Consider the following 13,658-nt stretch of genomic DNA (forward strand, 5'->3'; position numbering starts at 1 on the left):
TCAATGCCTGAGGTTCTTTGCCATTGTCTCTACACCAAGAAATATGATTTGTTTTCCATGCTTGGTTTTCCTACAGCACTCTTCAGTAGCAAGTCTCTGTCCCTTGCACATCCTCAGTGTTATTAGTCGCTCAGTCGTGTCCGACTCTTTGCCACCCTTGAACTGTAGGCCCCCAGGCTCCTCTTTCCATGGGATTCTCCAGGCAAGAATACTGGAGTGGGTCGCCATTTCCTTCTCCAGCATCCTCAGAATGTAACCTTAACTTCATGGTAAAGTGGCACAATGCCAGTGCGTCCATGCCTGTTTAAGGTTGTCTCATATGGTTAAATTTAGATCATTAGACTAAACCACACCAATTTCTATTTTTCCTGGTTGTGATTCCAAAAGATGTCCTGTAAGAAAACTTTTTTCAAGAATATTAAAAATAAAATAATTTAATGTTCAAACATTCTTATTGGATTGAATAACTATGATCTATTTCTCTGTTATTTTAAGTAGCTGTTTATATGTATGTGTGTGCATATATATGTGTATATACATATATATAATATATATTGTTGGTCCCCCTTATATATAGGCTCATTGGATTTATCAAACATATCCATTTTTCCTCCATTAACTGGATAACTGTGATCATATATGCCACATCAGATTAATATATTTTTGTTTGGGGTTTTATTTTTATCCAGTATATATTAACTCTGATGATTTTGTTGTTAATGACATATGTTCAATGAGACTAGTAATATGTGGATTGTTAGGAAAAGAAGGACTTATTTTTCAAGGAGTTGTATTATAAGTAGAAAAAAACTGGGAAGACAAATTGCATTTTATTATGCTTTTTAGAAAACCACTCACATAGTTATAAGAACACCAAATAAGAGATACAAAGTACAGTATTTATTTTATTTAATATATCATATATTTAAAACATTTTTACAGATCTGACAATTGGTAAAGTATAAATTATGAAACAATAACTGGCTAAGAACTAAAGGAATAAATAGTGCTCCAGGTAACAAAAGTTGTATTATTAAAAATAATCCCTAAAGATGTTTCTATACAAGCTGAATGAGAGATCAGTTTTCTAAGTCTATCAATCTTTATTACTGTAGAGTTTATTTTCTAACAATAGGCAGGAATAAGGAAGCCCAATTATAATGAAAATAAAATACAGGCCTACAGCAAACAGCATAGTAAAAACATACATATAAAGCAACCTACCAACAAATGTTTTATTTCTTCTTTCTCTTATGCTTGGGGAAAAAATAGTTCATTATAAATTATAAATAATACCATAAAACAGGTAAGAAAATCCTTAGATACTTTAAAGAGAATTTTCTCATCTTTAAATAACAGTTGGAAATTAAATAGATTTTTTTATTCCTTTAGCATGCAAGAAAGAATAAATAACAAAAAGACCTTTAAAAGTAATTTGTAATTATATTTTAGCAATCTAATACCTCCATTTCTCCATATATTTCTTTATTTGATATTTAATTCCCAAAGTCTCACAAATACCCACCATACTGAGCTCCGATTTGTCTCTAATTTGCCTTAAAGGTTGTTTCCTCATGCAAGTTGAATTACAAAAGGAATATCATTAGATACTCTAATCCATATAAAATATGGATTTATCTTCCTTCATAATCAAATTTTTGAAATGTATGATGCTAGTAATTTGCAAGATATTTTTAACATCCAAAAAATGTCTAAAATCTATATGTAATTGTCTCCTGGATTCTTTCACCTTTCTTTGAAAAGATTTTTAATATAAATAATCATATACTAGATTTTCTGTTATTTAATGATCATATCATTTTTAAAAACTTTTCTCCGTTCCATGTAAACACACTCATTTCTTTGACAATCACATGTCTGTTAGGAGTAATTCAGATTCTGAGAATGGCCACCATCTAAGGACACCTTCTAATACCAGACAGTCAAGGGTCTTAAAAACTCTATGTGAGATAGGACAGAGTGAATTATTGTCAGATGATTGAAAAGTTATGATTGTGGATTTTAAATTCAGCATAATATGGTTATCAATATTCTCTTTGTTAACATTCATATCTATGATTTATTTTAAAGACAGTCTCTTATAATAAACTCCAAAAAAATACTTCTGAATAAAGCATTCTTTACCTTTTCCAAGAAATCAAGTGTGTGAAAATTGTAATAAAGATGGCTTTGCATTCTCAAAATGCAAATCGTACTAGCCTTGAATGATGGGTAAGAGTATTAAGAAGAGATAAGAATGAAGATCGGTTCAAACAAAATATTTGAATCAGGAAATTTAAGTGGCTGAGTAATATTTCAGTGTGTGTGGGGGGGGTGGGTGTGGGAGAGAGCAAGAAAGAGAGAGATACAATTTCTTTATCCATTCATCTCACAGTGAGCACTTAGGTGTTTCCATATCTTGAATAGCATAAATAATGCTGCAACTGTAGACTTTCAGATATAAAATAAGTTACTGAGCTGTGACATAAGGAAGATAGTCAATAATATTATAACAACTTTGCATGGTGACCAGATGGCAACTGGTCTTATTGTGGTGATCATTTTATAACGCATAAAAATATTGAAACATTATGTTGCACACATGAAGCTAATATCAGTATAATATTTTATGTTCTTTGTAACCCAGTTTTTAAAAAAGAAATTTAAATGACAAAACAGAACTTTTTGAAAAATATTAGCTTTATAGTTTAGTGGAGGTAAAGAGTGGATGATGATGAGAAAAGAACAAATAATCTGTAAAACAAAGAATTACATGAGACACTCCAAGGGTCTTGAAAATAACTCCAAAGAAGAAGCTTAAGATATAGCAGGAGAAATGAGGTATCACCTTATACCAGTCTGCATGGCCATCATCAAAAAGTCTACAACCAATAAATGCTGGAGAAAGTGTGGAGAAAAGGGAACCTTCATGCACCATTGAAAACTGGAAGCTGATAACTGATACAGCCACTGTGGGAAACAATATGAAGAGTCCTTAAAAAAAACAACAACAACTAGGAATAAATCTACCACATGACCCAGCAATCCCACTACTGGGCATATACGTTGAGAACACCACACCTTTAAAAGACACATACACCAGTGTTCATTGCAGCAGTATTTATAATAGTCAGGACGTGGAAATAACTTAGGTGTCATTGACAGGTAACCGGATAAAGACATTGTGGTGTAACTATACAATGAAATATTACCCAGCTCTAAAGAGGAACTCATTTGAGTCAGTTGTAGTGAGGTGGATGAATCTAGAGCCTCTTAAAAGAGAGTGAAATCAGAAAGGAGAAAACAAGTATCGGATATAAATGCATCAATATGGAATCTAGAAAATGGTCCTGATGAACCTAGTAGAGAACTGACTTGTGGACACATCAGGGGAAGGCGGGGGTGGGGCAAACTGAGAGAGTAGCATTGACGTATATACACGATCACGTGTGAAACAGACAGTTAGGGGGGAGTTGTTAAATAAAACAGGGAGCCAGCCTGGTGCCCTGTGATCACCCGCAGGGGTCGGATGGGGTAAGGAGAGGGAGAAGAGGAAGGGAAGGATTATAATTCTGACTGAATTGTATTGTTGGACAGCAAAAAACAATAAAAAAATGTGAAACAATTTTCTACCAATTAAAAAGATAAATTTAAAAAAGATTCAGTAGGAGAGATGATTTTTTAATATTATTCCTTAACACAAAAGTGATAATATTTATAATGGTTTATTTAGAAAGCACATTAAATATTTTAAAGGAATGGCATAAATCTATAATCCAAGGGTTTAGATGATGTAAGGAGTAATTCAATAAAATAACAGTGTAAACAATGTTAAGTTTACACTCCACACAGTTTAAGTATGAAGGCAGTTACCAGGTTGAAGATGATTGCCCTTGGGAATAGAAAGGAAGAAATGAAAAATGGGAGAGATAGATAAAAAGAAGTAGGTTGAATAGAGATTAATTATATTTATTATCAGAGTATTAATTTAAATCAACTACAGAGAATAACTATCAAGAATATGCTAGCTTCAGGAACTAGGCATTTGTATATCATCTTGTTAAATTACTACGACATCAATGTAAGGAAAACTATTGTTTTCTGATCCTTCTAAAAAATGATTTAGGTTTAGATAAAGAATATGCCAAAGGCAACAGTTAGTAAATAGTAGTCACGTTTCGAATCCAAGCTCTCCTACTATGGATTATAACTATAATGATGATAAAATTTAATGTATTTAATGTCTGCTGAAGTTCAAGTATAATCCCTTGAAAGTAAATGATATGAATTTTTATTATAATATACAATTTCAAATAAAATGTAATAATGGTTAAAACTTTTGAGTACTTCTGCACATATATAGAACTCAGAAGATAAGCGTGATTTTAATCAGTTTACATCCTCATGTCATCCTTGCTATAAACGCATAGCTAAATATTATTCCTTTTACATATAACAAAAATTAATGTACAAAATGCTTAGCTAAACTGTTTGAGCTTATACAGGATGAAGGTAGCACAGCCAAGGTTGGGGTCTGTACTATAGGTGCATTAGATTCTGTTATTTTCTGGTGTTTTGGCAATGTCAATCTTAATAGCAAATCCAGAAATTATTTTCTCCCTTTAGATTGGAAGGGACCAGGAATACAGTGAAACAAGAAGCTATGCTGACAGTAGGAAGAAATTCACTTTTCCAACTCTCCTAGATAAGAGAAACCAGATTATTTCATCATCTCATAGTTTATTGGTGGACTTGGGTGTGAATGTGAACATCAGGTTAATTATACAGTGAATATATATTATACAGTTCCATGTGTTTTATAACTACATGTAAATAATATAGAGAAACTTCCAGAAAAAGACTGATGAACATAGTGGAGCAAGGTTAGGTTCACAACACTAACCTATGGTAACAGTTCTGCATTTACCCAGGGAAGTTCCATGTTATCTAATTTAAATGAAATATATCTATATTCCCCCAAATTGTGTGTTATATAGAAAGATAACACTGATCTTAAGATTCAAACCTTCCCCAAATTAAATATGCATATAATATACATAATAGCACCCTTAATATGGATATCCAGTTCTTTTATTTTTAAACATCTTATGAAAACATTTTTTAAGAATACTATTGAACTGTGAATTATATTCATGATAGAATTTGTTTCTATTGCCCTGAGATAGTTCAGTTCAGTCACTCAGTTGTGTCCGATTCTGCAACCCCATGGGCAACACACCAGGCTTCCCTGTCCATCACTAACTCCCAGCACTTACTCAAACTCATGTCCATTGAGTCGGTGATGCCATCCAACCATCTCATCCTCTGTCGTCCCCATCTCCTCCTGCCTTCAATCTTTCCCAGCATCAGGGTCTTTTTAAATGAGTCATTTCTTCTTACCAATGGCCAAAGTACTGGAGTTTCAGCTTCAGCATCAGTCCTTCCAATGAATATTCAGGGCTGATTTCCTTTAGGATGGACTGGTTGGATCTCTTTGCAGTCCAAGGGACTCTCAAGAAAGAGTCTTCTCCAACACCACAGTTCAAAAGCATTTAAAATTTAAAAACTAAAAACTAAAAAAAAAATAAAAAATAAATTAAAAAAAAAAAAGCATCAATTCTTCGGCTCCCAGCTTTCTTTATAGTCCAACTCTCACATCCATACATGACTACTGTAAAAACCATAGCTTTGACTAGATGGACATTTTTGGCAAAGTATTGTCTCTGCTTTTGAATATGCTGTCTAGTTTGGTCATAACTTTTCTTCCAAGGAGCAAGCATCTTTTAATCTCATGGCTATAGTCACCATCTGCAGTGATTTTGGAGCCCAAAAAAGTCTGTCACTGTTTCCACTGTTGCCCCATCTATTTGCCGTGAAGTGATGGGACCAGGTGCCATGATCTCAGTCTTCTGAATTTTGCACTTTAAGCCAACTTTTTCCCTCTCCTCTTTCACTTTCATCAGGAGGCTCTTCAGTTCTTTGCTTTCTGCCATAAGGGTGGTGTCGTCTCTATATCTGAGGTTATTGATATTCCTCCTGGCAATCTTGATTCCAGCTTGTGCTTCATCCATCCCAGCATTTCTCATTATGTACTCTGTATATATGTCAAATAAGCAGGGTAACAATATACAGCCTTGATGTTCTCCTTTCCCTATTTGGAACCAGTCTGTTGTTCCATGTCCAGTTCTAACTGTTGCTTCCTGACCTGCATACAGATTTCTCAAAGGGAAGTCAAGTGGTCAGGTATTCCCATCTCTTTCTAGAATTTTCCAGAGTTTGTTATGGTCCACACAGTCAGAGGCTTTGGCATAGTCAATAACGCAGAGGTAAATATTTTTCTGGTACTCTCTTCCTTTTGCAATGATCCAATGGATATTGGCAATTTGATCTCTGGCTCCTCTGCCTTTTCTAAATCCAGCTTGAGCTTCTGGAAGTTCACGGTTCACATACTCTTGAAGCCTGGCTTGGAGAATTTTGCATTATTTTGCTAGTGTATGAAATTAGTGCAATCGTGGGATAGTTTTAGCATTCTTTTGGCATTGCCTTTCTTTTGGATTGGAATGAAAACTGACCTTTTCCAGTCCTGTGGCCATGGCTGAGTTTTCCAAATTTGCTGGCATATTGAAATAGTCTAGCACTTGCCTTAAACATTTGCAAAGCAACTTCATAGGAGCACTTCAGAACACTTCTTTCAGGTAGGCATTTGAGAACATACCTGGACAGCCACTGTGTGAGATTAACTCAAGAAAACCCCTCTGAAACAAAACAATATTTGAAGGCCACTCATCACTTTATATGTACTACTATTTTAGTACTAAAAGAATTCTGTCTCCAGTCTACTTTTGTAGCTTCTGTGTCCTCCAGACCTTATCATGTCTGGAAATATCCTCACCTTCAAGATTTCAAAATCTGAGTTTCCAATTTCTGATGACAAACCTGTCTTAGCATTTCTTATATTTTTAACCTCTATTGAACTTGATCATTAATTTTCACCTGTTGATATTCTTTGTTCTGTGCTATTTTTGCAACCTAATTCTATTTTTCTGGCTTTACTTGTCTCTACTTAATAAGAAAAATAATAGCCATTTGAGGGACATAATCTTTTGCTACTTTAGGACACCACATTCCTATGACTTTTTGCCATTCCTGTCTAATATATCCTCAGTTTTGAAACTCTATCACTGTTAATTCTGCATGTTTCTGTTGAATACTATTGCAAAACTCTTAAGAGTCAGTGAATGAATGATCTGTAACTAATATCTATATCAGAAACTTCAGTTTCAAAAGGGAAAGAGGATGTTATAAAACTGGTATAAATTAGTTCTGTCTCAGAGTGAAACAAGTATGCCTGTTTTCTCATCAGAATTTGTCTTCAGTGATGATTGAAATTTTCATGTTAGAAAAAATTAGTTCATTTCCCTATTAGGCATTTTCAGTGTCAGCTTGAAGTTCAAGCTGATAAAAAGTTGAAGCTCAAGAAGTGAATTCCTCTGTTTGATCCAAAGTTCAATTCAACCGGAATCAGTTATTTTCTCCTTCCATGAGAAGACTGACATTTCTCCACCTCAAAATATTTCCATTTCTCTTCTTAGTGTTTTTGTTTATCTGAGTTAAAGAAAAAAGGCCTTCAGTTCTTATTCAAAATTCTATCCATTGTTCCACTATTTCCCTGGCTTTCTTTTGAGGTCAGAGCAGAGGGTAGAGGCTAGGACTATCTGAATCTGTTGCCTTTCCTCTTCTACTAATCCCAGCCTCCCAGAATATAAAGAATATGTCTTTCCAACCTACAGGCCTACTCATTACCTAAGAGTTTCTCCCTTGTTTTTATATACATTTTTTCCCACATAGAACTTGTTCTTCCATCATGATAAAGTCAAGCAAGACCAAAGCAACTGTTGCTCCCCAGCCTGCTTTCTACAGATGTGTTGGTTGGTGAATAAAATTCTGAATTTTTTGTGATACTTCTGGAAGTATAGTTAGAAAGCTCAAAGCTGAACTTATTTTTGCCATTGAACTTACAGATTTCCCTATTCCAATTGTAAAACTCATTACTTGTCCTTCTATAGTCATAGTTGTGAACCCTTGGATCAATCGCACATGGCCCCCTTTTCAGTATCTCAAGAAAAAATTAGTCACCAGGTCTTGAAAGTTGCTCTTCCACCACACTCCTCTCACTTATTACAGGGCTGTGCATTATTTCTGACACTGTCAGATAGCTCCACATAGTACTTCTACCAGATTTTCCTTAAAGTGTAACTCAGATCATTTCAAGCCATTGAGCTATTCAAGAACTTTTTGTGTTCCTTCTCTTGGAGGCTGTTGTATCAATACATACAGATTCCTTAGCTCTACGCTCAGGGCTTTCCTTTCTCTGACCTCAAAACGTACTCCTAATTGTTTTCACTCATGATATTTCATTAGCCAGGTTGGGTAGAATGCTATTTCCTGACTGTGACCAGAATAGTCAATTCCTTCCTCCCTCTAAGGACATCTCTTATTGAAACTCCATATTCTTAAGGTCTTTATCATGGTCTCCTCCATGAGAAATGGTGTACTCTCCAACCAGATGTGAAATCTCCTTTCTTTGACACCTATCAGTATTCTGTTCTTACTATTTTTAATTTTTGCCTCATAGATATTATTTGTGCCCTGTTTTATCATACTCGTGGAGTATTATTTTCTTAAAAAAAGGACATAAGTGTTACCCATGATTAAAATACTGGGACACCATGCTTACTTACACTAGTCAATCATTAATTGCTTGTACAAATGTGAGCATTTATAGTAGAAATATGTGTATAACTGTCATGTAAAATATCATTAGATCTCTCTGCAAACATTAAGTTGTTTTTAATAATCAGGAAGTAAGTGTAATTATGCCTAATAAATAATTAAAAGTGTTAGTGCATGAAGAAAGTATAGGAGTTATTCACAAATGAGTCCTAGTCTCTATTAGACTGAAAAGAAGCTACCAGGTCCTTTATACTCCTCTTTTCCTGTTCATTTTACACAGAGCCCACTATATGCATGCCAACTGCTGCAATCATTCATTAAGTAGATTCAGCCTCTCATTTTCCTTAAATCATCACGGATTTGAGCTTACTGTTTTCTCAATTTGGGCCTAAGAAAATTATGGCCAATTATTCATTCTCCAGTTAACCTAAAAGTGAACTATATTTCATTGCTTGTAGGATGGTATGGGAAATCTGAGAGTCACCAAGAAGGGAATCCGACTTGAAGGTATATCTGAGTTTCTACTTCCATTGTATGTGAAAGAAATTCATTCCCGAAAGGTATGTGATACTGGCTTTGGCTTACTGTAAAAGATAATTTAGAGGTTATGTTTTAGCTTGAAATAGGAAGACAAAACCCCCTTAACTCTTCAGTATGCATTTAGTTACTCTATGCTAAGACTTATTTGAAGAAATCAAAACAATGAAGCAATTGAAAAACCCATGGATAAGGTTAGTTTCAAACTGATAAATTAGAGAGCCTTTTTGAATTTAACTGCAGTGTTGCTTTTGTTAGTCTATAAAATATGCCCCTCTGACATTAAAAATCCAGTTATAGTCATTCCAAAAGGGGCATTTAATGTATTTTGAGTAATTTTTGCAAGTACCTTGGCTTGAATAAATGATTCTAACTCAATATATTATACATCTTTTCAGCTTTAATGGACATGCATTTTTTTTAAAGAGGTGACCAAAAGTCTTAGTACAGAAATTAAGTTTATTTCTGGATCTACATTATTTAAAACCAGTAAGAATATTTACTCATTCAAATGTGTATGTATGTGTGTATGCTATGTGTATTTTATCAGCTGGCAGCATGCTACAAAGCAAAACATTATAGCTTAACGTTGCTTCTTTTGGCTTAAGTGTGTTATTTCTCAAAAGGTAGTATCTTTGGTACATCAAAATCTCACTAGACTCTTTCAAATGTAATAGGCACTCCCCTGGAAAAAGTGTGTATGTGTGGAAATTAATTTAATAAAACATTTAATAATCATTTAATCATTTAATAATGATTAGAAAGATTGTTATATAACATATGGAACTATTATTAACCTTATTTCATAAATATCAAAGTCTATTTTAGACTAGAATAATGTTTGAATGTTATCAATATAATATATTAGCAAATGAGTTGCACAGTAAGCCAAAATTTTATCATCTACTTCAAGGCTATTTTTTCCCTTAAATATCAAAGTGAACACAGAACAACAGATTCTTTTCTATAAAAATTCTAAATAGGATAATTATATTACATTTAACTTTCATTTTGTTATGTGTGAACCGCAATGCTTCCTAATGTATTATATATACTATAGTGACTGCTACTCTGGGTATTGGAAATTTTTTATTAAAATTATTTTCTAGATTTTGGTCAGAGAATAAATAACACAATAGATCCTTATGCACACCTGACCTTACATGAATAAACAAACAAAACCAATTAGATTTAAAAGTTTGGTGGTGTTCTTTTTTATTTTTGTGAAAACTGAAAAAATTGCATGCTAACACATATTAGCATCTTTCCTTTGATTGGAAGTCATCACCACTCAGTTATTTTCTGATTCCTTCTTGTGTTTGGCACTATTAAATAATTTCATATTTGAAGAAATCCAAACTCATACATGAAAATAAAAAATAGTACTTAACACAGGACAAAGGTGAGAGTCATCATAGGCAGGAACATCTTTGAAAATATATCCTATTGATAAATCCAGGGATGACCCCACCCCCCCCCAAAAAAAAAAGATTTATTTTCAAAGCCGTTTTAGATCAATTTGGAGTATCTTCCTTAGAGTACAGTTTAGAGAAGGATTGTCAAGGTCCCTGTCAGTAGGAGGATCATAAAATTTACCTTCTCAGTAGGAACATTTTTGAGAGTATAGCAACAGGTGTAAACAAGGATTCTCCTAAGAACCTGTGATGTATGTTCACTGCATCTGTGGACCAAATAAGAAGGAATTTACTGTTATAGCATTTAAATGTGAGGTAGTGACAGATGGGCTTTCTAACCTTTATCCCTGGGAAAGTTCACCAGCACTTCTGAAACCTACCGTATTGATTGAAATCCGTATGCTCCCTTTCCCATCCCCAGCCCTGGCGCTTCTCCTCTCATTATCCTTTGCCTCTCAGTACCTGTGAAGTGTGTTACCGCCCAGGCAGGAGGGAGCATGCTCCATTAGCAGTCAGACTGGAGGTCTGGTTTGAGAACAAAAAAAGAGACTCATTTACTCCTTGAAAATGTCTCTACCCATATGCCACAAAAATAAATATTTAAACTAAGGAGAAAAATGTATCTTTTATAAGCAGGCTCCACACTAAGACTCTCTTACCCTGAACGCATGCAGTTGTTTTTTCTCTGCCGTTAAGTTTATGCACTGTTTTAAAAAGTCAGCCACAATGTTCCTGAGCCTTCATTTTCTCATGAATAATATGAGTTTGGTAGAAACTGATCAAAATGCCTAATTCTTAGGTTAAAAAAACACACAAAATACTCAGTAATACTTGTAGAGATGAGATTTTACATCATTTTTTAAATTCCATTGTGCATTTCAATCTTTCTGCACATTTTCATATAGTCAAATGTTTTTGTGATAAAGTATCAAAGTTCCTGTAGGTAAGATAAGAAAATCTAATAAATTCAAAATGTAATTATGAGAATTTAATTACTTGAGAAAAATAGAAGTGTATTAAATTTTGATTTGTGCAAATTTTTTTCCTGCAATTTTGACTTGTGTGTATTTATGTGTGTGTGTGCCTTCCTGCACTAAGGCCAGTGGATTGCCGTCTTTATATTTAGCCAGTATTCCACTCTGAAATTTATTTTCTAGTTATGTAGTTATTTAATCCTGTAGAAAGGTAGTTCATTTCTATTGGTCAGAAAGTGCAGTTGCCCATAGACATAAGCACCTAACTTCCTAACTTAATAAATCATGGGCTGCTTCTACCCTACAAGCTCACAGGCCCTGTACTCACCACCAAAATTCTATAGACATCTGAAGCTCTGTTATTACCCAATGAAGTTTACTCTCTTCTTCATGCTTTTAAGAAAACAACCTTTTAAAGTGGTTGATCATATCAGCACACACAGAAAAGCATGTTGTATGTTTAAAATATCTTAGAATTCAATGCATCTTCAAAATTAACATTATTTTCATAGAGTAGGTACTCAACATTTGTGAGGTTAAGTGTGTAATTTTCTTTGGGTACAAAATATTCAAAGAATATGGAATTTGACCTTATATATAATATTCTGAATGGGACTTTAATGCATGCAGTCCATTAGGTTAAATATTTAAATGATCAGGAATTTAAGACTTGTATCACCAGCTTTTTAATGTAATTTAAATGTTTCTCAAGATTTCAAAAATTCAGAGTACTGAGATGGTTAAACTATCTACATTTCACTAATTCCTACTGGAAAAAATTTGCATCTTGAGTTCTCTAGGGCAATTTTAAATATTGTCCAACTTCACTGTTTGAGCAAACTCGGGGGGATAGTGATGGACAGAGAAGCCTGGCGTGCTGCAATTCATGGAGTTAGACACGACTTGCTGACTGAACAACAGCAACAATAACTTCATTTGATTTTAGCTGAACACTTCTCTTAGTTTTTTGTTTTTTGTATTTTTTCTTTTTTTTCCTTGTTTAAGGATCCTCAGTTAAGCTGGTACCTCACCACTGCCCCCCACCCCAGCATCCTGCATGACAGGCAGATAATTGTGTCGGGGACAACTACCAGTTAATTCCAATTCCAGTAACTCCACAGCAAAGCAAACAAATGTGCATTTTTCAGGATTCTGCATTAGCAGATCTATGAGCAAGATTCTACCTTCCCTTTTCTTCCAGTCATTTCATTTGGCTTCGAAGCTCTGATGCTAACTGGGTTCTTGGTTATAATCAGGTTTTCACCTCCTGTGTTCAGTTCTTTAGAGTTCAGACACAAAGGCATGGGGCCAGGCAAGCTCAACACACCTCTCTCTTGCTTACACAGCATGATACTCTCCTGACCCTGTGTTCCTCAGCCGCCCTGGAAAATCTCTACTCAGGTTCCTTTCTCTCTTGCAAAACCAATCCATACAAATAGATACCTGTAAGCTTCTATAATCTTTTTGTTATTAGCATTCTTATCACTGTGATTTCACATTCAGATGTTTAATGCAGATGGGGCTAATTATTTTACTCTAGTGTCTTATTTAAGTTGAAACACACACACAAATTGTCCCAAAATCTTTACACTCAGGAAAAAAAACACAAAACAAAACAAAACAGTTAACATTTGGTGAATATCATGACAGTTATGTATAGATTTGCACAAATGAAAAGATCAATATATTGATCAATGTACCTGCTATTTATAATTAGTATAATATACATAATTAAAGAGAAGAAATAAACAGAAACAAATTGGAAAGAATTGCTGACCTTAAATATTTTTTCACCATGAGAAAGGCGAAACTTTTCTCTAAACTTATCTTTATGGTTAAGAATAAAAGATGATGAATACCATTAAGAAGCTGGATGCATTAGCCCCATATTTTAATTTCAGACAGTGTTCATTAACTCCCTGCCGTGCTATTTGAGGTGATTAGCTTTCCTCCAATTTGTCTTCACCCCTATTCATTTTCAGGTTTTTTTTTAAATAAT

General features: G+C 34.2%; 1 protein-coding gene across 2 annotated transcripts in view; it reads left to right on the forward strand.

The window, feature by feature from the left end:
- SGCZ (sarcoglycan zeta) overlaps positions 1-13,658 on the forward strand; it is a 422,745-nt gene that overhangs the window by 228,302 nt on the left and 180,785 nt on the right. For both annotated transcript variants that reach the window (XM_069573132.1, XM_069573133.1), the window contains exon 2: positions 9,192-9,293. In XM_069573132.1, coding sequence (XP_069429233.1) covers positions 9,192-9,293 — 102 coding nt within the window. The remainder of the gene's footprint in view (positions 1-9,191; positions 9,294-13,658) is intronic.

This window comes from Ovis canadensis, chromosome 26 (genome assembly GCF_042477335.2).
Source record: "Ovis canadensis isolate MfBH-ARS-UI-01 breed Bighorn chromosome 26, ARS-UI_OviCan_v2, whole genome shotgun sequence".
In the NCBI taxonomy this organism is placed as follows: domain Eukaryota; kingdom Metazoa; phylum Chordata; class Mammalia; order Artiodactyla; family Bovidae; genus Ovis; species Ovis canadensis.